The 23,533-nt window shown below is 28.4% G+C and overlaps 2 protein-coding genes across 2 annotated transcripts in view; one reads left to right on the top strand and one right to left on the bottom strand.

The window, feature by feature from the left end:
- The window catches only part of nonC (serine/threonine-protein kinase Smg1), a 37,242-nt gene that overhangs the window by 2,108 nt on the left and 11,601 nt on the right, over positions 1-23,533 (top strand). The window contains exons 4-24 of the mRNA XM_011503848.1: positions 76-328; positions 531-660; positions 792-1,364; positions 2,086-2,553; positions 2,892-3,210; positions 3,423-3,579; positions 3,716-4,040; positions 4,141-4,344; positions 4,413-4,597; positions 4,796-5,173; positions 5,442-5,653; positions 5,877-6,070; positions 7,422-7,940; positions 8,131-8,599; positions 9,520-9,906; positions 10,107-10,295; positions 11,372-11,832; positions 12,054-12,335; positions 12,502-12,725; positions 12,850-13,365; positions 13,469-13,742. Of these exons, the coding sequence (XP_011502150.1) occupies positions 76-328; positions 531-660; positions 792-1,364; positions 2,086-2,553; positions 2,892-3,210; positions 3,423-3,579; positions 3,716-4,040; positions 4,141-4,344; positions 4,413-4,597; positions 4,796-5,173; positions 5,442-5,653; positions 5,877-6,070; positions 7,422-7,940; positions 8,131-8,599; positions 9,520-9,906; positions 10,107-10,295; positions 11,372-11,832; positions 12,054-12,335; positions 12,502-12,725; positions 12,850-13,365; positions 13,469-13,742 (6,719 nt within the window). The remainder of the gene's footprint in view (positions 1-75; positions 329-530; positions 661-791; positions 1,365-2,085; positions 2,554-2,891; positions 3,211-3,422; positions 3,580-3,715; positions 4,041-4,140; positions 4,345-4,412; positions 4,598-4,795; positions 5,174-5,441; positions 5,654-5,876; positions 6,071-7,421; positions 7,941-8,130; positions 8,600-9,519; positions 9,907-10,106; positions 10,296-11,371; positions 11,833-12,053; positions 12,336-12,501; positions 12,726-12,849; positions 13,366-13,468; positions 13,743-23,533) is intronic.
- LOC105365632 (muscarinic Acetylcholine Receptor, C-type) lies at positions 17,290-20,946 on the bottom strand. The gene is made up of 4 exons (XM_011503846.1): positions 20,682-20,946; positions 19,404-19,640; positions 18,337-18,496; positions 17,290-17,813 (listed from the first exon to the last, which is right to left on the bottom strand). The coding sequence occupies exons 1-4, from the start codon at positions 20,933-20,935 to the stop codon at positions 17,448-17,450; spliced, it is 1,017 nt and encodes a 338-aa protein (XP_011502148.1). The 5' UTR covers positions 20,936-20,946; the 3' UTR covers positions 17,290-17,447.

The raw sequence follows: 23,533 nt of genomic DNA, 5'->3' as shown, positions 1-23,533 counted from the left end.
TAATAAAATTTATTTAAATAAAACCTTATTTTTAATTTATAATTTTAATGTAAATTTTGTATAATTTTTTTTCAGATGATTCTAGAATTCCCAAGCTTTTGAGACGCTTGTGTCGAGAAGATGACTATGATCATTTCTTAGGCCTTTGTAAGCAGATGCAGGAAGGCATTATTGCTCCTGAGAATCAAAAATATATCAGACGAAATTTAGACGTCATCTGTGAAAGTTTTTTGAATTTATTGTACAGCGGACCCAACCTTGAAGCAAAATATCATATAGCTAAATGCCTAGGAGGTATTGGATACATCGCAGATCAAGATTTCAAAAGGTTGGTTTTACAAAGAAGAAAAAAAATATATAACTTTGGTTTCAATATGCTAATTTTAAACTAGAGCTTGTGCATAAATTACTCATCTAATTATTTTTTTATTTTATTACAATAAAAATTCCTTACTGATGATCATCAAATCTATTAATTAAGAAATCAAATCAATTATTCTTGGTTTATTCTTTCTATTTTACTATTTTAGATTTATGGACTGGTTATTTAATAAATATTCTTTGGAGCGCAAGGATGACGTGAAATGTTTACTCATGAAATCATTCTGTGAGACACTAAACCTCAATGCCAAAACACCGAAATTAAAGGATTATTCTTTGGTAATTATTTTTATCAACAATTATTTGAATAAATGGATAATAATTTGTATTTTGAGAAAAGTAAAGTTTAATGAAGTATTTGAACTCATGTTAATGGTTTATATTGAATAAAAAAACAATTAAATTCACAGACAATGATGTCTCACCTACAATCTGCCTTAGAAAATGTTGATCGTCCGGATTTACTTATAGCCACTGTAGATTCGATCCTTTTGATTATCGATGTTTATCCAGAAAGTTTTAATGATCACTTCCGAGACACGGTAGATATCCTAGTTGGCTGGCATATTGACTCAACTCAACAAAAATCCATTGTCGAATATGCAAGTCGTAGTCTGCAATGGTTACGTAACTTCTGGATTGCCGATCTACAGTTTACGCTTACGTTGCTTGGCCAATTCCTTGAAGATATGGAAAGTTACGATGAGGAATTATCACTTCCGGGTTCCGGACGAAGTTCACCAGGCGAAGAAGATGGATTGCCTTGTCCGAGGGATTGTATTTTGAGAATAACATCATTAATAGCAGTCTTCAATACAGTGATGAAGTGCATCGAAGAACACTTGAGTCCTGCTCTCACACCCAACGTCCAGTGGTCTTTTCTAATGGATTGTTTATCAAAAATGCTTCGAACAGTTGTTAAAGCTATGGAACTTGACGATGGTATTGAAATTCTGAGTAATAATGATATCACTCTATCTCAGGTTAGTAAAGTATTTTATCGATTTATTTTTCTTTTCATTTTTAAAACTGTTTTAATGCAATTAAAAATAATAATGTTAAATTTGGACATAAGGTAATGCTACAATATTTTGCTGTATTCACAGTTGATTTTTTAAATTGATTACATTGTAACTCTATAAATATTCAAAATGGTAGGAGCATAATTAGTTCTCATAATTTTTACAGCCTTAAGGATTTTTGCTTTGTCTTCAATTAAAACCATTATGATCGTTTACACTGTGTTATCCTTTTAGTCTATCTATGACTATAAATTTATTTGTGTTTTTGCAAGTGTTTTAAGATCCGCGCTATATCTTAGTAGAATTGTTTTAATTGAATCTTCGAAGACTCAAATTATTAATCAAATGTATTATTTAACAATATACATGTGTTCACTTTCTGTTAGTCGATATATTTTTACGTGAATGACATTAAGTTAAAATGGTCTTTTCGATTTTGTTTGTAATGTCCAAGGCTGTAAAATATAAATCAAATAATTAAAATAAAGATTTGTTTAAATACCAGAAATTTAGTCTTAAAAAATTGAAATATACATTAATAATATGTAGAAATAATACTAAGTGAATCCAAAAAACCTGCATAGTAAGAAGTGTTTATCTTTGCATGCTAATAATAACATTATTTAAAGACGTTTAACTTTATAAATCTTTTTTATTTATTCATTATTTAAATAATTAACAGGAAAATGCTGATAGCATTACTCAGTGTATGAAAAATATGAATCTTTCTCAAAATAGTATCGATGCATTACTAAAAAGTTTAAATAAAGATGAAGAAGTCAATGAGGAAAGCTTAGTGAAGTTAATAAAATCATTAAACTTAAAAAAAAATGATAAGAAAAATGCAAAATTTAATGAAAAAGACATAATTTCGACATTGACAAAAGAAAAAGAGGAATCTTTAATTAATTTGTTGAAATCTATGGATTTACGTATCAAGAAAAACTCTGACCTATCAGAAGAAAAAGAAGAATTAGTTGTCGTTGCTAATGAATGTACGTTTTTGTTACTCGGGCTCTTACAGAGTAGAGTTTCTAAAAATCATGACCTCCTATATAAATTCATCAATCATCAATTGCAACGTGTAAGTATTTTCTGGGATAATACCATTGTATCCATGCTCAACACCATCTCCAAAGTTATTAAAGAGGTAAATAAAAATTTTATAATTTTTATTTATAAAATACTTTAACAGTATTTTAGAAATACTATAAATGAAACTTGTAAAATAAATGAATTCATTCATTAATGTGGTAGAAAATTTATCTTTTTCTAATAGGCAAAAAACTTCATTGTCGATTTTTTTAAATTAAGGGCAAGTTAAAGATTTTTAAAGCTTATTTGAAAAGAGATTTTTTAAGTTTTCGTTTTAAGATTGATTTTGTTAATATTTCTATAAAAATATCAGTTTTTCTAATAATATTATTTACCGTGTCATGTCAATTTATTTCTTTCTATTTGGCTTAATCATCACATTGAAAATTTTAGGTTTCAGCCAATTTACCATTAGATCTCGTTCACACTCTGCTGGGTAAAAACTCTACAATAACAAAGCTACGTTTTAGAAGCACTTTGATTATTCAGAATGCCGTGCTCGATGTTTATCAAAGTTTACTGAGCCTTAAGAATATCCCATTACTGCAAGAGGCCTATCGTTATATTCTTGCAGATCTCGAAAATGCCTACAAAACTGTTATACCTGTGACTGAGCCGCTCGTGCTAGATAATCCTCTCACAGATGCACAGTATCAGAGAAAACATGCTGAGATCGTCTTAGTGTTTCTATTGAGGGCTCTCTCTGACATTGGTAAATGTTGAATAAATGACATTTTTTTAAAACGATAGATAAAGAAAAATATGTAAATATAGGTGTAGTAGTGTGTTTTATCATTATTTATCATACTTCATACTTAAAATAGTACAATTTAGGCAACATAATTATTTCTATATGATTTTATTTATATGTTATAAAATTAAAGAATACTTATTTTAATTTTATTTATTTCTATTTTATTACAGCAAATGCGAGTAATTCTATTATTGGAATGTGGGCGTTAAAACCGAGTATATTAGAATTATTAGCAGTGAAATTAAAACCACATAATTCACTTTTATCAAAGGAAAGCCCACTTTTACAGTATCATATTCTGTTTTTGTTATATACTCATTGTTCACGGTTAGTAAATTTTCTAAATTTGAAAAATCGATTAGATTTCTATTTTTTTTACTATTGATGACTGTTATTTATGGTACAAAATATTTAGTGATATTGCTAAAAATGAGTAAATAATTATAAACAATAAATATTGCAGATACAATCATTTTGTGCCTAGTTCAAGTTTGATAACAGGTACAAATGCATGTCGGCCCTTGGACATTTTCCCTGGTACATTGGATGTGCCTACAATCTCTCCGACTAGCGGACACTTGTCGGTAATTTTGAACCTTATAGTGAAGACCATTGAAAACAAAGAAATTCCTGATAAGACATTGTTATTATTGCTCGATTGGTTATATGAAATCAATACACAAGCTGAAAATTATATCGGTATGCTTAGTAAATCCAAAGAATATCAAGCTGTAGTTGCTAGTTTATTGATTTGCGGAGGAACGACTAATTTTAAAATTGCTATTGCGGTTAGTCTTTGTTTATATAAAAATCATATTTCAAAATTGATATTTTTATAGTACAGAATGCATAACAAAAAGTATTTTTAACTGTGTATTATGTATATAGGCTTGCAAAAATATAGAAACTTTATTCAAAGCAAAAGTATTATGGCCAGACGAAATATATTATAATATTGTTGATGTAATTATTCCACACTTGACTTCTTTCGATAAATCTGTTCGTGAGAAATATGGGCTTCTTTTAATGAATATCCCATTAAATATAGTGATGCTAAAATTAAATAAGGCTGGTTTATTATCTGATGATAAGGTATTAATTATTTAATTGCTATATAATTATTGTACATTTATATTTATCTTTACCCTTTTTGTAATTAGAAATGTAGAGACATCCAAAGCTACTCCTCAAAATCTTTAATTCTTACTCAAAGACTTCATATGCGAAGTAATAATGGAGAAATGCAAGCTCAGCATTTTAAAACATATATGGCTTTTCTTTTGCAAGAATATTATTTTGATGTCTTTGGTTTATCAGAAGTTTTTACTTTATGTTGGCCAAATGTGTGAGTATTTTTGTATTATAAAATACATTTGTATGTAATATTTATGTAAAATATATTTAAAGTTGAGTGTTTATTCAGGTATTTCTCTAAATAGAGTTATATTTTTATTTTACCAACGAAATTTATCCATTCCAGCTTGAGAATAAAGAAATATTTTTATAGTACACAATAAAATTATGGATTGCATTTCTGTTTTAGATCAGATAACGAAGCTATGGCTATGATGTATGAATTGGCTCTCGCCAATTGCTCCATCTTGTTTTTTTGGTGCGGTTTTGATGCCGCACAACACTGTGTTCTCAATAAGCTTCGTACTCCTTTGGGAAAACCGCAGGAAACTTTTACAACGATCGAGGGAGCCTTGAAGATGTTAGCTCGTGAAATATCGTATGTGCCAGAAATGCCAAAAAAAGATAAGCGGGGCCTTGATTATCTGCTGCACGAGCATACGCGTGTGCGACTTTTGATTGAGTTTCTTGAGCATCTTGAGCGGGTTATACACAATGCGGCTGAGGGCTGTGCTGTTGCATTGCTACCTCATTCCAAGCCTGTTCGTACATTCTTTCATACAAACAGGTTAAAACAACGACTTACCTTCCTTATATATTCATAAGATATTGCGAAAATATATTATATATCTAAAGTCAGGAGTTAGACATTAGGTTTTTCTTTGTATGTATATGATATTTAATTGTCTTGAAGCTTCAATTATTAATGTTTACAGTTGCTCATGTTTTAGTAATTAATGTATTTATTAGTAATGAGTTTTTAACACATTTAATATGAAAACGTATAGTTGAAATCGAGACTATTAATCTATTGAAATATTTTTATCCTTTTACAGATCTACATGTCGAGAATGGCTTAATCGCATTAGATTAGCATTGTGTGTAGTTTCTCTACATGCTGGATTAGCTAGTAATGCACTGAGGAATGGTCAGAAATTGCTTGAAGATCTGATCGTTGTTAATAATATTCAGGGTGCAGAATTTGAAAGGGCAACACTGTGTGTCGCTAAAGCCATGGTTATGTTGGGGGAAGCAGAAGCGCTACAAGGTATTCTTGAATCATTATTGAAAAATATCATTGTTTTATTGTATTTTATAATGAATTATTGCATTGCATTATTTTAAAATAAATAAATAATGAAAAAATGAAAATAAAATAAATATATATGAACTCAGGGGTGTTAAACTATTAAAAAATTTGGTAAAATATGTAGTTTTTAAAGAATTCATTATAATTAAATAGTTTTAAAGAAAATGATTCGCTGTTTTAGGTTTGTATGTTTACATAAAGGAGAAAGATCGTAAATTTGTATGGCTTAAAGCAGCGATGGAGGAAGCAGCTGGAAAACATGAATCTGCTGCCGAGAATTATCGTCAAATTATCGAAGAGCAAATTCAAATTCGCCCTGACGAAGATGCCAAAACTTCTGATGTTCGATCAAGCAGTGAAGGAGGAGATTTTCAGGTACAAAAAATTCATATGTTATCGTGTATGAGCAAGCATTTTGACCAAAAAATTTTTTTGCATTCCTTTATTGTAAGAAATTGCGTTTTTATTCCGACTTCATTACGCAAGGAGCGCGCTTTTATCACATATTTAATTGTAACTTTTGTCACAATAGAAGAAAATATTTTTTAGTACTTAGCGTTAATATGTGGAAAATAGGCTCGAGTTACTTTTACAGTTACATCGGAGATTATCCGCGACGCTCATCGTTTACATAAATAACGAAGTCTTCTGTGTCCAATTAACACTTGAGTAAGTATCCAAGCTTCCATTTTGAGTTTGAGATGTAGTCCTTTTAGTGCTTAATTGAACACTTTTAAGGTATTTAGCTTGGCTACAGCCAATATAGATTTCCCCTTGACTTTCGATGATTAACTGTTCTTCGAATTACATTTCGAAAATAGGTATCTTACATTCCGATTTCACAGAATTATCTTTTGATTCGAAGTTTATTACTCATTTAAAAATGATAAGTTTTTAAATCCATTATATGTAGAGATCTTATATTTTGAGTATAATTTGAGAAAAAATAAACATGTATTGAAGTATGATAAAAGAATACATTTTGGCTGTCACATATAATTGGTGTCTGAATTAAATAAAGTCAATTCTGTGGGTAAAAATATGCCTGTGATTCGAATGAGTTCTGTGTTAGTTTTTGTTTAGATATGAGCTATTTGATGAGTAAATTTTGGCATTATTTGTTTTGAGTTATCGAGTCAAATTTAAATGTCATTATTGAACAACAAAAGGCTTTAGGCACATTCAATAATGAGATAATGATTTTTGAAAACGTGTCACTTTTAATGATTTTAATAACAATCCTATCGTTCAATAATGGCAATTATAATCAATAGCTTTCTTCAAGGTTGTTAACAAAATTTTGGTTGCCGCTTATTGCATACCATTAGGTTAACTTTATATAGACTAATCTGAATTGAAAAATGATGGTATAACTATAGATAAATATTAAATTATTAAATTATTCATGTATACATTGTATTATAATATGAAATTAATTCTTGCATTTGACCTGTCATGAATCACCAATACACAAAGTCTATCCTTTTTGTGTTTAAAAAAATTTACTAAAACCAGTACTAAAATATTATTAAAACGATTACGACTATAAATACTAAATTTATTAATTTAGTAATATTTACGACAATAAGCTTGTTTCTTAAATTAAATAATATTTTGCGATGAAATATAAATTTTATATTTTAGTATTTAAATTTTACATTCAATATTTACTTTATAAGCAATTAATCATATCAATGGTGAACTTGGAATTTGTTTATTCTTTCAGGTGGCTGTATTCTGTATGGAGCAATTATCCAAATGCTATCGTTCAGTTTGTGACTGGAAGCAACTCGAAAACTGGAAAATTCGTGAATCTGAGATTTTCGAGCAACAGAAGAACTCGTCCTTGCGCAAACAAATGTTTGAAAGCATTGCGCCTCAGCAAGCAACATGCTTAAGAAAATTCGAAGAGGCCGAGGCATTATCTTTACAGGAGCTTTCTGACTGGACGTTGCTGGACGAAGAGGCCAAAACCAATTGGAGCTGCGCCAAGACGATGATCGAATGTTTCAATACACTTACTAATGTTGCGTTGCGGATTTACGTTGATGACAATGAGAACAATTTCCTCGAGGACGTTGAAAGGTGCAGAAAGGTTGCCGCCAGAACAATGGAGGAGGGACTCAGAAACGTACCTTCGGAGTATCTGAACGATGCGATTCTCCTACAGTATTCAGCTGCGGGTCTTAGGAATCTTTTGAATAATTGCCCCGGAAATCCTGTAAATGTTTTCGAATTGTTACAGGTCAGTGCTACCTTATCCTTTTTTATCGAATAATTTATTAGCACATTTTTAGAAAAAAATTTTCTTCAATTTTCCTTTTGTTGCATTACTAATTAATTTTATTATATAGAAACAAGTAACAGATTTTGAGCAAAAATATCGTTATTAGATTGAATGTAAGTAAAGATATTAAAAATCACTGGTTTTCCAGGTGGACAAGTTGTGCCACTTGAGCTCGAGTGTGTTGACGCAAGTGCTTTGGTGGTCGAACTACTTTCGAAAAACGGAGAAGTCTTACCACGAGCTGAGTGACGTAGAGGCGTTACGTCTACACGTGGCTCGTACGGCTCGCAAAGAAGGCAATTTCGGACTTGCCCAGCGCGAGCTTAGCAGATACTTTGCCTCGGGCTGTGGTTTTGCAACACGTAGTACCATTTTCCAAGACATCGTTGAGGAGGTGCTGAGCAATGCCGAAGCAGCAACGCAGATCAGCTGGTCCGAAGATAATACGAGGGCCTTCAGAGAGACTTCGAAGTTGTTGTATAATATGGAGAGGACCGAAGAGGCGCTAAAAGTATGCAGTGTTACCGCATTGGGAATATCTAAAAGCATCGTGGCAGCGGGAGAACAAGCACCTGCTGAATTGAGAGAGGTTGGAACCAAGGTTTTACTCACTCTAGGTAAGTTCAAAATGTAAAAGAAAACAATTAAGAATTTTATATATTCTATTTTATATATTTTATATATTATATTATAATTTTATATATTTTATATAAGATATTTTGGATATGGATTAACCAGTGTATGCAGTTTCACTAATAAATATGAAATATGTATATTTTAAATAAAAAAAGCAATATTAATATAAAATTAATTATGAATTGTTGAATTATTTTAACAGGATTTAAAATTTTACTTAACCTATTAGATACTAGCAATTACGAATTATTTAATAAACCTTTAATGAAAGTTTCAGTATAACAAGCTTAGTTCATAGAAACATGTAATTATATATATATATATATAAAGCCTATTTATTGGTTATATTATATTATATTGTTTATATTATGGTATATATTAATTAATTTTTCAAATATTAGTAGATTAAGTAACAATACAACTAAAAGGATGTTCAATGTTAAAATAAATTTATCATTAATCACCGAATCAATCTTTATATTTACCGCTATCATTAACGATTAATTAGTTTGTGTAAAAATTATAAAATAATATTGCTTTATCGTATCGTTTTAAGTAAATATGTGTTAAGTTACAGCTCATAGTTTTTTTAAAAATCTTTTTCATATGTCCTGTCTATCTTATTAAAGTTTGAAAGTTTGATGGAAAATATTACATAAATTAGTACAATTTGACAGATTTTTATCATAGCTTTTCATAATTTTTAACAGAAGTTTACTTATTAATATGAACAAAAGTAAATGAAATATTTTTATTTAAGTTTATATTAAACAATTTTGTATAAAAGTTCGATTGTAAGTAATGCACCGTTTAAATTATTATCCAAAAATATAGAATGAAGTGAAAATGTAATATTATAACATTTGGACAAAAGAGCGATTAAAATTATTGATATTAACAGGAAAATGGATACAGCAGGACGCGAAGGTGGAGAATAATCCGCAGCTGGACGAACTACTGTGCTTCGAATCGTTGCACAACGACGGCCTCATGGATAAGCTTTTCGGTAAGACGACTGAGCTTATACCTGCTTCGGACGTCATAGTTGGCAAGCTTGTGCAACTTGGGGTGAACCAGTGTCCCGACTTACCCGCTGTCTGGTCAAACTTTGCTGCCTGGTGCTACAAATGGGGCAGAAAAATTGTTGACAATCCCAGCAGCGGACTTCTTACCGATAACGACAAAATGAGCATACAATCGCTTTTGCCTTCCGACGTGAGCGAAGCCGACCTTAACGCCGTGCTCACAATTCTCGGTCAAAAAAATCGCATCGTGCCCGAGGATGAAGGTAAACTGAACCGAATACCCACGAGTATGAAAATTTGCTATGTTAAATAGTTGTATATATATATATTGTTATCTCGATTATTGTCAATGAAAATATTTTAACAAAATATTCATATTTAAAATAATGATATAAAAAAAGTGTTAAAAAAATTTACTTCGATTTATCACATGTATATAATAAAAGAAACTTTCTTATTATAGGAGATATTGACACTCATGACGTGAACACTTCAGAAACTATCGAGCATCTCTTACGTAGTGTTCCAATTCTAAACTGCGCTAGTAGTGAACACCTTAGCATGTTAGTGGATATCTGGCGACAAGCGCAAGCTCGGATTTATTCATACTACGAATTATCTGCAAATGCGTACTTCAAGTATTTACAATTAGGTATAAAAAATGTTTATCAAATATAATTTGTATATAATTTTGTTCAATAATTTTTATCGTTTGATATGCGTAAACTGTAACGACCCAATTTTATTTAATGGGAATCCCAAAGGTATTTTCTCTTATGTAACTGTTATAAACAGGTTGCATTCTTTACAACTGAAAAATAATCCAGCAGCTCTATTTTCGTCTGTATTAGTAAAAAGAGGAGTTGATAGGCCCGTAAATAAAGATTTGAATTATGATGAAATATATATTACAGAAGAAAAAAACAGAAATAATATTATAAAGAATAAATTTTATACAATTTATAAAATTGTTAAATTATTATTTACCGGAATTAATAATGACTGTAAATTTTTTTTTTGCTGTCAACTAATGATACTTAAATATATTTAATAAATTGATTATAGTCTTAATTTAAAAGTTTAGATGAAAATTTATTTAATTTACATTATAATGAAAATACGAGAGTAGAATAATAATATGAAGCAGTTTTGGTTTGCAATGTGACAATGGTTGCTTTTTGCTAGTTTTGGCAATTTATTTTTTTGTTATTATTTTCGACGTTCCTGTAGATGTTGATTCTAAATCTTCATTTGCGAACCGATGAAGTGACATTGAATGATATGGATAAACTTTGAAAGTAAACGAACATCTATGGTTCTTTCGAAGACGGCATTCTCATTATCTTCATTTGTTGTAAACAAATATCTTTCTCAACAATATCGCAAGAAAAGTTCATCCAACCTTGTTTTATATTTTCTAATATTTTTCTAATAGCAGGAATAAAAATTTGTTGTTTCTTCTTTTTAATTTTGATTTTATTATAAAGATTCTTTAAGTCTTGTTTTTTATATGCTTATGGACAATATCCAAAGTGTTGTGTATGATATTAATAACTTTCCAATTAGCATCGGTATTTAGAAGTCCATTAGTACAAAAACTATTATATAATTATATGTATGTACTCAATTAGTTACCCTATTTGAAAATCATGTAATATATAATGTAATTATTTTAATTTATAAAAAAAAAAATAAAAGCACTTAAAGTATATGAATGTCTTTCATTAGCTAAGGACACCAACGATTGCGATACGATTACGGCAACTCTTCGATTACTCCGGCTAGTGGTCAAACATGCCTCTGAACTACAAAACGTCCTCGAGTCCGGGCTTTCGACGACTCCCACGGGCCCGTGGAAGGAGATAATACCTCAACTTTTCTCTAGGCTCAGCCATCCTGAGTGTTACGTGAGAACGCGTGTCTCGGAGCTGCTCTGCCGCGTTGCTGAAAATTCGCCTCATTTAATAACATTTCCGGCTGTTGTTGGGGCCGTGTCCAGCAGTCAAATTAAGAGTTTACAGGGTGCTGACTTCGGTAAGGAAGTTGGCAGCGATGACGTCGTTGACATAGATTACTTTTCTGGCGAGGACGGCGATTATGGTCAAGACGCTAATCAAGGCTTCATGGACGTGTGCTTTGCGCAACTGACTGATTGTTTATCAAACAGAATTCCTGATTCCGTCGATCAAGTAAGAAAATGATGCTTTTATTATATTATTTTGATTTGTGAATTCTATGGGACTGATAAAATGCAAATCAGTTAAAATGATTAACATTGTAAATAATATTTTTTTGTTCAAATTTATAAATATTTTAAGATCTAAAACATCTAAAATTCAAGTATCTTGATACAATATAAAAAAATAACATATATCATTCGATATAAAATTATTTTATTTTTGTATTTCAGGTTAAGATTTTAGTAAAGGAATTGCGAAGAATTACTTTATTATGGGATGAATTGTGGCTTGCAACTTTGTGCCAGCATCATTCAGAAATTACGAAACGATTCGAACAGCTTGAGTTGGAGGTGCAAAAAGTTCAAGATAATATCTGGCTTTTACCCGAAGAAAAAGACAAATTGATAGCTGAAAAACATCGCATTATTCTGAAACCTATTGTTTTTATCTTAGAAAATCTTTTAGCAATGACATCAGTGCCTGTCGAAACTCCACATGAAAAATATTTCCAGGTATTATTTTTTATCTAATGCATATGCATGAAATAAAAATGTATAATATGCTAAATTGTATATCATAAACACATTTATTTAATTGATTGGTGAATTTTTTAAAGTAATTTTATATATAATCTTTTTTTAGATGTATTTATTAAATAAATGTACTTTTAATTTTTAGGAAAAGTTTGGCCCTTGCATTGAACACGTAATCGATAAGTTAAAAAATCCAAAGAATCCGGCAAAACCTCAAGCAGCAGCTTTGGCATTAAAGCAATTGGAGGCCAAACTTGCACAGAAGGTGCATAAACGTGGAGCATATTCACTATTAATGTCAGATATCAGTCCCACTCTAGAAAAATTTAAAGATACTTCAATCGCTATGCCTGGCATATCGACATCTAGGTAATGTATTGTTTTAATTGAAAATTAAAATATTTTTTAATCACGTTAATAGCTCCGCCTAATCTAGTGTCAATTTAAATGCATGAGATAAACGATTTAATAATCTGTTTTTGTTTTTTAACAGAATGGTGACTATAAAGTCCGTAGATAATAATGTGCAAATACTGCCGACGAAAACAAAACCGAAAAAACTCATTTTCCGCGGCTCGGATGGACACGTATACACTTACCTTTTCAAAGGATTGGAGGATCTCCATTTGGATGAGCGTATAATGCAATTCCTCAGCATTTGTAATACGATGATGTCCAAGGATAATAATAACGTTGTGAAGAAGGTATATCGTGCGCGTCACTATTCCGTGATACCTCTTGGACCTCGTAGCGGCCTCATTCAATGGGTCGATGGCGTTACGCCTCTTTTCGCACTTTACAAACGGTGGCAACAGCGCGAGAGTGTCATGAGCAATAAGACTACGAATTCCGCGATACTAAGACCTTCGGAGCTTTTTTATAGCAAACTCACTCCCTTGCTCAAAGAACGAGGCATAAGTACAGATAACAGAAAGGACTGGCCATTGCCCATTCTTAAACAAGTGCTCGCTGAACTCATGACTGAGACGCCCAAAGATTTGCTTGCCAAGTAAGTTGTTTTTTTATTTTATTTAAATCTATTATATTTTATCTAAATCTACTTTACAATTAGTGAACAAAATGAATGATGTATTGTTTTATTTACCTTATAGCGAAATTTGGTGCAACAGCATTAATGCAGGCAGCTGGTGGCAAGCAACGAAGAACTACTCGTACTCGGTGGCAGTGATGTCTATAATCGGTTACATAATTGGTTTGGGTGATCGTCATCTCGATAATGTACTTGTCGACCTCAATACGGGCGAGGTTGTTCACATTGATTACAACGTCTGTTTTGAGAAGGGCAAGACTTTGCGTGTGCCTGAGAAGGTACCTTTCCGCATGACACCGAATATCAAGGCAGCTTTAGGAGTAACTGGAGTCGAGGTAAGTTTTAAAACAATAAATTTCATTCATTGATATGTAAAGATCTTTAACAGCGTATACAATGATAATACATTTATATTTCTCTGTCGTTATACACCTTTTCTTAAAGATTATTAGATTATAAGATTTAGATGACAGTGCATTTCTTCTTTTTTCTAAATAAATTTTTAATACAAATGAATTATAATGAAATTATAAGATATATTAATTTGCTTAATTTTGTTCAATAAAAATTTTATGGAAATATTGTAAATAAAATTGTAAATAAATGATATAATTTAATGCTAATATTCAATTTAACATTTAAATCTTAAATATAAGAAACCAGTAAATTCGTATAAAAAAAAAGAAAATATTGTCTTTTATAATTTGTTTTGATTATGAACCTTTGAAAATAAAAACGAAATAATAATACTTTCTATTGACATTCAATGATAAAAAATATACCATTAATCTTATTTTTAATATTAAGTATACGATTTTAAATCCTTATCCTCATTATGATTATTATCATACTAATAATAATAATAATAATAATAATAATAATTTATATTAATCATAACTTAAATAGTAATAAATAAATTATTAATACTAAACTATAATTATTATAAGAGAATTTTTTATCATGAATTTTGAACAAAAAGTTTTTATAAATAATTTAATGTATATGTGCTTATAATAAAGTTATAGTTTTACAAATAATTAAGTCATTAAAAATTAAGTAATGTTCATTGAAGTATTTTTATACGAAGATTTTGTAAATACAAATAAAGATTTAATAGTATTTGTTAACATAATGTATAATATAATAATCGAATTTTTTGTGATATAAATAACGTTTTTGAGTAATTCATAGACAATGACTTGTTTAAATATCTTTTAATTATTACATTATTTTAGCATACAATAAATAAAAACTAATTATTAAAATGTATAATCATAATGCAATTTCTTCACTGCACAAATTATATGCTTGACCTTATAATTGGCAATTTAATATTTCTTCTGAAACCAGAACACAGTTCTGATTTATTTGTGAATCTTCTTCAAACTAGTTTATTCTCTTATATATATATATATATATATATATATATATATATATTAAAATTAGTAAATTTTATTAAAACAATATTTACCTTATATTTTAGCATCTAAATTCTAAAGATTTATATATTAAGTGTAGTTAATTTCTATCTTAACAGAAATGAAAAAGAGAAAAAAAGGAGGGGAATATTTAATTAAAATAAGATTAATGATTTCAATGGCAGTAAAATAATAATGTGCTTTATTTAATTCAATGGAAGTTATTTGAAATTTGAAATACAAATTTATACAGTTTAATTATATATTTTTAGCCTAATTAAAGTATAAACTTTATTTCAATTGATATTATTTTTTATAAATTCACAATTATTTTAAGAATTATTAATAGTTTTATTTAAATAAAGTAATACTTTTAATATAATTTTATTTTCATTCTATACAAAATATCTACGTGACATTTGTCAAAATTGTAGTTATAAATTCATTGAATTAATTATAAAATAATTTAATATATTGTTAGGAGATATAAAACAGCGTCTGTATCTATATTTTTACGTTTATATATTCTCATATACTACATACATATTATTTTATTAATTTTTAATATTTCAGTTATAAATGATAAGCACCTTTTAAACCTATTTATATGGTTAAGTACAGAAATAAGTAAGTCTTGCATTAATAATAATGCGATATAAAATATAAAATATACAGTATTGCGAAGAAGGGTCTACATTATTAAATTGATCTTATTTTTTATTAAAGAATTATTTTTTTTTTTTATACTTCAGTAATTAAATATTAATTTGATTTATGTTTATTTTTACCTTAAGATATAAGATAATTTATTTTAAAGTATTATACAAAAAAACTGTCTGAATTATAACCACCCTAATATTACAACTTTATAAAGTTAAGGTGTTTACTTAAATTTTTTATTGAATTGTTAATGTTAGAACGGTTTATACAACATTTTTCTTTCTAATCAATATAATAGTAATATAATATATATTAGATATATATATATATATCTTTTACATTTATATAATTGTAAATAATTTATTTAAAGATTTTGTATAGCAACTTTTCTTAGAAATTAAATCTTAAACAGTATTGTGATACGAAAATTTGTTTTCACTTTTTTTGTAAAATAATTATGCAAACAATGCGTGTGGAACATTAAAATATTTTGACATTATTATTAAGTAATAAGATATTTTTTCGCTTGCATTATAATAAGTAATTATAATGTATAAATTTGATTGTTACATTCAGAGAGAAATATTTGTGTGATTAAACTTTAGATTTCAGTCATAAAGTATTTTTTATTAAATACATCTAAATTACATTATGATTGTATGATTTATACCAATCGCAAAAAATTAGTGACGATTTGAATTGGTAATTTAAAATTGACAATTAATTAGATTTTTACGATCAACTATATAAATTTTTACTTTTTCTTGTAAAAATTCCATGATGATTTTATTTCTTACATAATTTAAGATATAGCTATTTGCGTATGTACTTGGATAGATTTCATTGAGTCATTCTAGATATTACTGGATTTGATTACAAAATATTTGCGATTAGATTTTTTTTTTAGATTAATACTAATAAGAGCCAAATCTTTTCTATTGAATACTATAATATAATCGAATTTATTCATCAACCCTTCTAAAATTAATTCAATTTGAAAAATTTATTAATTTTGTAAAAGCTATGTTTAATTGTTAAGAAAAAAATTAATCATAACTTTTATTTTGATTTTTAGTTTCTTATACGTGATAAAATAAATTAATAACTAATTATAAAATAAATACTTGTCAATAACAATTTATATTCTATGTTTGTACAAGTATTTTCTATGTTTTATTTTAATTCGTAACATATATATTACTGTAAAAAACATTGGTAATGTTGCAGATAAACTATCGGTTTAGTCATTAAGAAAGGAAATAAATACAATATTATTTTGAATTTAAAACTTCGAAATCGACTATATTATGATGAAATTATGCTTTAATCGTGACAGTCAAAAGAATCAGACAGTGATGCAATAATGGAAAAAGACAAAGAACGTAATAAATTTAATGCTTCAAGGATATACGTATAATGCACATCTATTAATACATTAATACATATATATATTTTTTCGGAAGAAACGTAAATATTTTGCGTAAATATTCTTGTTACCTTCCTTGACTGAATTTATATTTCTATCTTTTAGGAGGTGGTGGAGCGCGTAATATTTTAACTTTTCATAAGTGCTGATATTTTATTTTAATGAAGCCGTAACCTATGACGTCAATTCCCAATAATTCTTATTAATTTATTATTATTATTCTTATTATTATAATTGTATACATGCATCCAAACATAATGATAAATAAACATTTCCATATGTCAGGATACGGGTCCCATTGATAATAATAATACTCTTATATTACCATACATTCTCTATAAGTATTATAATTAATGAAATAATAGCTCAGGTAGAAAATGTATACAAATAAAGATCAATAACTAATCTACATTAATTGAAACAAATAAAAACACATTATAGGAATACAGAAGTTGAATAAGATTCTTGGAGCATCCCAGGAGCTTCATCTACTACATGCGTAACATTAATCTCGACAAATGATCCGTGAAAATAATTTACAAGGTCGTTACCTGCCCTGATTCTCCGCAGGCGTTCGGCTTTACAATAAAGGCCGGCCCGAACTCCTTCTTGGCCTCGAGTTCGAGCTCGTTCTGTTTACGTAGATAATTCTTGAAACTCGAGTTGTAGTTGTTGTGATCAGGGGTACGGAGATGCAGCAGCCGATGAAAGGCTTTGCGGAAGCTTGGATTCTTCCACGCGTAAATTATAGGGTTCGCCCCGCTATTGCACATCGCGATCGAAAACATCACCCGATAAACCGTAGGGCTTGGCTTGCTACGCGCATTTATAACTTGAATGAATGCTACCACAACGTACGGCAGCCAGCAAATTGAGAAGCATCCCAAGATCAATAGGACCACCTGTAGATGGGACGAATTCGTGATAATTGATTATTGCTAAGGATACTAAGCGTGAAAGCATTTATATTTGTTTGGTGATTCTTACTCGATTGATAGGGCGGGATGGGGGGAGGGGCGAAGTCATTTTGTAAAATAAATTATATTGACATATTTATAAAAGTGTGTATAAATGAGAAGTTTTATTGAAAATTCTTATTAATGTTTACGACCTTGTTTTATCATTGTTGAATTATATTTTATTTTAAGTCCATCACAGTTGGACAGTGTACTGACATTAGAGAAATTATGAAGTTAATTTTCTTATGAATATAAAATCAATAAGTTTCATGTAGTATATAAGTTTAGGGATGGTATCGATCTTCGTTATCATGATGTATGTAATGGAATTAAATTTTAATTTTAGATATTACAAATTTATATCAAAGAACTGTTTTTAATTATATTTATTATATGCATGTCGTCAAAACATTAGTCGTCAAAAAATTTAATCGTGCGTAAACGATAAAAATAAGTCCATAAATACCTGAATACTTTTCCAGTGACTTGAATCGAAATCGATAAAGCCATTCGTCTTCCATCTTTTAGCATGAGTGTTTGCCTCCTTCCAAATTCTCAAATACAATAGAAGAATACTGAGCCACACCATAAGAAACAGAGGTGTCAAAATTGCAACCGTATAATACCTGTAACATATTAAAATTTTATAAATCCTCATAATATATTAACAGTACTTCTTAGTTTTTTCTTGATTCAAAGTTAATTTCAACTTTAATTGTAGTTGCACTGATAATTTCTAACTATACGTATACTCGTGTTATAATCGAAAGATTTTACCACACATTACTTATTTCTTTGTAATATAATATTTTTTGTCGAATCACTTATTAGAAACAAAATTATTATCTGTTATTGTTAAGTTTTATTTATTATAAATATTATTTTTTATTATTAAATTTAATTAAAGTACAAGCTGAATATACGTTAAGTCTTATGAATGTGTATCATTTTTTTTTTTAATAATGCTCGTGTCACAAACTGCAGTAACAATAGTATTGTATTCTGATAAAATATTACTACGATTCATGTTTATCATACATCATAAGTAATTTTATCAATATGTGCATCTTGTACATAAATTGTACCTTTACGATAGAACTGTTCTATCGCGCGAATAAATAATAATATGATTATGCATAAATAATTTAAAACGTCCATATTTGCAATAAGATTTAAATAATCATCACTTATTTAAGTGAATTTGTTCATCCCTGTAAATAAATCAAGGAAATATTGTAACCTTATTTTTTAATATTACCCGAAGAACATTTATAAATATTCTTTAAATAATTTATATAGATGAAATTTCATATATTGGTGTGAGTAGAAATATTGAAGTGAATGTATGGAAATAAATTTAAATTTCTTATTGATTGAGTTAATTTTTCGTCAAGTAAAATTATTTCTTGACAAAATTTGAATCCATTCGATCGTTTATATCCTTATAATGTATATACTTAAAAGTCGAATCTTTTCTCTTACAAAGATTACATAAAGAAAGTAAATTTGCTATTAAAATGAAATAAAAGGCACCTGGGTATGACAGTGTCGAGTTCGCAGCTGTTCGATTTGTCATATTTGTTCCAGTAGGTGGGAATTGTCGAGATGAAGATCGCTGAACACCAATTAACGCTTATTATGATGAAAACAAGCTTCTTCGTGACGTGTTCCGGATATTTAAGTGGATGGACAATTGCAAAGTATCGATCGATTGCAATGGCTGTCACATTGCAAAAGCTCGCACAACATCCACATGATAGAAACACAAACCTGCGTGTGTAGTATTCGTGTGCGTTAATTGCAAGGGCATATATGTGATGGATATTGATGTTTATTTATTTAGTGCTAATTGCAGTAAAAGTTTTTTTATTATCAGCATTTTGCTCAATATTAACTCCTAAGATATTTGTTCTAGCTAGTATTTTTTATTACAATTATTTGTACAGTTTTATTGACTTACATAATTAATTCATTTTTAAATATAGTTATTAATATATGGTTATTTACATGCCTAATAAATATAGAATAAAATATATGAATAAGGAAGAAAAAAGATTGTTATAGAGCGGATATGTATATAGAAAGAGAGAGAGAGAGAGAGAGAGAGAGAGAGAGAGAGAGAGCGAGAGAGATTGAATATTGATTTTAAGTGCCCTTTAAAATGCTTAACTTTTGCAATTGCTACACTAATAAAAATTTATTTATGTTAAATTAAATTAGTATCTAAAGTCAAATGCAGAATTATAAATATTTTAAGTTCATTGTAAAAAATGTAATATAATTACAAATGGATGTATAAATATAATATTACAGTTAAAAATTGCAAACAAATTTTATTAGACAATCTAGAATTATTTGAAAATGCAACCTATTGATTTGAAAAGTAAAAAATTTCTCAATTTTTATAATCATTATAATATTTATAATATTTTTCACTTAAATTGTGATCTGATATAAATACTTACTATATTAGTGATATTAAGTCGTAATCAATATGGCAAAATTAAATAAAGTTAATTGTTTAAAAAACATTTGTTAAATTGTTTTTAAAATAAAATTTAGTTTATTTTAGATAAGCCTTTAATAGAAGAGTAAAAGTGAAAATAAAATTGAATCTTCAGCTGTATTGTAATATTAATTTGAATATTATTTTTGATAATGAAAAGACATTAAAATTATAATAAATTATACGATGAAATTAAATTCATGTTCGAAAAATCATTTGGTTTTTATATCTCTCGCCGATAGAAAAATATTATTTATCATGGGGCAGAGCTTAGGATTTAAGAGTCGCTGAGAAAATGTCAAGACCTCATAAGACACGTGGCCTTGTTATTGTTGAGACTGCTACTTAGGAAGAAGAAGAGATGGTAGAGCACCGCCAGCCCGACTATGAAATCTGAGATCGCCAAGCTGAGTATGAGATGGTTGGAAGTAACGCTCCGTAGTCGTCGGCTCAGTCTCACTGCCAAGATCGTTAGGATGTTGCCGAGGAGGATAGTGATTAACACGACGACGTCGACCAGGACCCAGCATATATCACAGAAATGCGCTGGACTGCACATACACGTCAAAACATCTCAAGAATTAAAATCACTGTAATCGTCCTACTATAGCTAGTTGTACATTTCTTAGAAATAAAATACCGGATGTTACACAGAAAAACAACATTCAAATGTCATCAATGACATTGGATAGCATTGTGAATGACCATTTGCTGCGAACGGAAAACAAGCTTTCAATGTTTCCTGTGATACGTGCAAATCAATTTTTAAGAAACTTGACTTGAATTCTAGCTCCTCATTTCATTACGAGTTTTACATGTGATTTATACGGATATATAGTAAAATACGAAGAAGTATCATAATTATAACAAATATATATAAAATAAATTTAGACGAAGTAAACTGTTTATAGAATTTTTGTTATAAGAATCATTTTATGAACTTGTTTAACATTCCTTACTATATATACCGAAGTGATGATCAGTTATAAATATCAAAATAAATATCATATAACTACATTGCATAACCTTTAAAGATTTTAAACGAATATAGTCCATAAAAAGTGTAGAAGCTTTTAGTTAATATTTTTTATGAAAGACATAACCATTTTTTAGAAATTTTAATTATGACGTAAAATAATGCAATGCAATATATTGACTATAAAAACCAAACAAAATTTGTAATCTAATTTCATCATAATTATTTTATTTGTTATAACATATAATAATTTACAAGTATGTAGTAATCAATCCGATTCTTATAATTATGTCTATTTTATGCATTTGTTATGAATTCGAATATAGTATTAGTATTTTTTAATAAAACTTAAAATTTTAGCTAAAAAAATTTTTTTCTTTTACAGAATTTGTTTTTAAGTTTAATATATATATATATATATATATATATATATATATATGTATATTGTGTGTGTACATATGTATATAAATAGTTTTCTTATTTGTTTATGTTATTTATATTCTTACACTTTTATTCATTTGTTTAAAGAATTTCATGAACGAAAAAATTTTATGTATAAATTATCTTACGAGATGTCAATCTAAATTTATCGAAGAATTACATACATATTGAAAAAGAACCGATAAAACTTAAATGTTGTATTATTTGTTTTTAATAAGACAGTTTTTCTTTCTAAGAATTGATAATTAACAAATAAAAAATATTAAGATACATTGTTTTCAGTGTTGAAGTGACAATTTTGTTAATCCGTGAATTCTACCGTTGCTACTTAATTTATATATTGCGTTAAGTGATAATAATAATTTATAATTTAATCTTCAATTTTTTAAAATTATCTATATAAATAATCAAGCTTGCATAAACGCTAATCAAAACATTAAATAAGCAAAAATGCAGTAAAAAATTTTTAAAAAAACGTTTACTAATTAATTCAGGAATTTAATATTATAAATTTCAAATATGAAAATTTTACTAAAATAAAAACCTTCAATAATTGCATAATAAATTTGTAGTATTATTATTATAGATGTTTTAATTTTGATATATTCATGAGCAACCAAACTGTATTCAAAGTGCACGCACACAAAACTCGTTTAATATTTCCTAAATTCTTAGAAAAAATTATCTTCTGACTCATTTTTAATATATCTCTTAATTACTTTCCCTTTTAACAAGATTATCGCTAGTATTTAACTGTTTTTATTAACTCGTTAATATGATACACAGTAATTAGACTAATTTAAATATATTATTATATTATAACTATATTGGTACTATAAACTAAATTATTTATAATAAATGAATGAATGCAAGTTGATTTTTATTATGATTTTTACGTTTAATATAATTCTTATTATTTCAAAAAATTATAAAGTAGTGTTGTATCTTTTACTAAATATTTATCGATGTGTTTTATTTTATAAATATAAACGTTATTGAAAATTATAAAAAAAATATCTGCATCAATATTTCTTTAAGTGTTACTTATTTTGTTAAACGAAAAGAGAATATAAAACCTTTTTTTTTTTAGTGTCGGAGTCTATTGTCTATCTATGTTATATATATATCGGTTATGATTAAAGTATTGAGATATATTATTGGTTAAATAACGATATTATTAAATACGATTTTCACCTAATATGTCGTAGGCAATCTAATTCTGATATTCAAGGTTCATTATAAAATATCTTCTATTTTTTTTTTTTTTTGCCACATGATGCCGATATCATAGCCGATTATTATTTGCGAAATAATAGTATATTATAACAAATTTCTTGATAAACATGAACTTTTAGATTTCTAAGTGTGACTTCGTTTGCTAGTTACGCCGTAAGAAATTGGTTTGAGAATATGTAAATCTCAAATGACTCATGTCAATTGTCAGGCGTTCACAGACGTTTACCTGGTCAAAAATGATTAGTCACTCAAGTTTTTCACTACCCTCTCAAGGTGGTCCTCATTTTTAAGTTACCAAGAAGAAACAAGCCTATCGATATCACACCACCACTCGTGATCCACCCAATTTAAGATCATCTCGATAATTGGGAGCCTTTAAATCGATTTATTTAGATAGCCCAACAACGATCGACGACATCCTTATATCGCTCACCTCTGGCCGATCGGTTCCTCGAGACTGATGTTGGCCGCCATCACGCCGCTACTGCCTAGGAGATGCGCGCT

Source organism: Ceratosolen solmsi, unplaced genomic scaffold (assembly GCF_000503995.2).
Source record: "Ceratosolen solmsi marchali unplaced genomic scaffold, CerSol_1.0 scaffold53, whole genome shotgun sequence".
NCBI lineage: Eukaryota > Metazoa > Arthropoda > Insecta > Hymenoptera > Agaonidae > Ceratosolen > Ceratosolen solmsi.
Note: the sequence above shows the minus strand (reverse complement) of the source record. Positions and strands in the feature narration are given on the sequence as shown.

Excerpts from the sequence above, each read along its gene's own strand:
- LOC105365632 (XM_011503846.1), bottom strand. The coding sequence starts at position 20,935 with ATGTGCAGTCCAGCGCATTTCTGTGATATATGCTGGGTCCTGGTCGAC. Across the intron at positions 18,497-19,403 it reads CTCGACACTGTCATACCCAG|GTATTATACGGTTGCAATTT; the intron begins GTGCCTTTTATT and ends AATATGTTACAG. Across the intron at positions 17,814-18,336 it reads GTCACTGGAAAAGTATTCAG|GTGGTCCTATTGATCTTGGG; the intron begins GTATTTATGGAC and ends TCCCATCTACAG.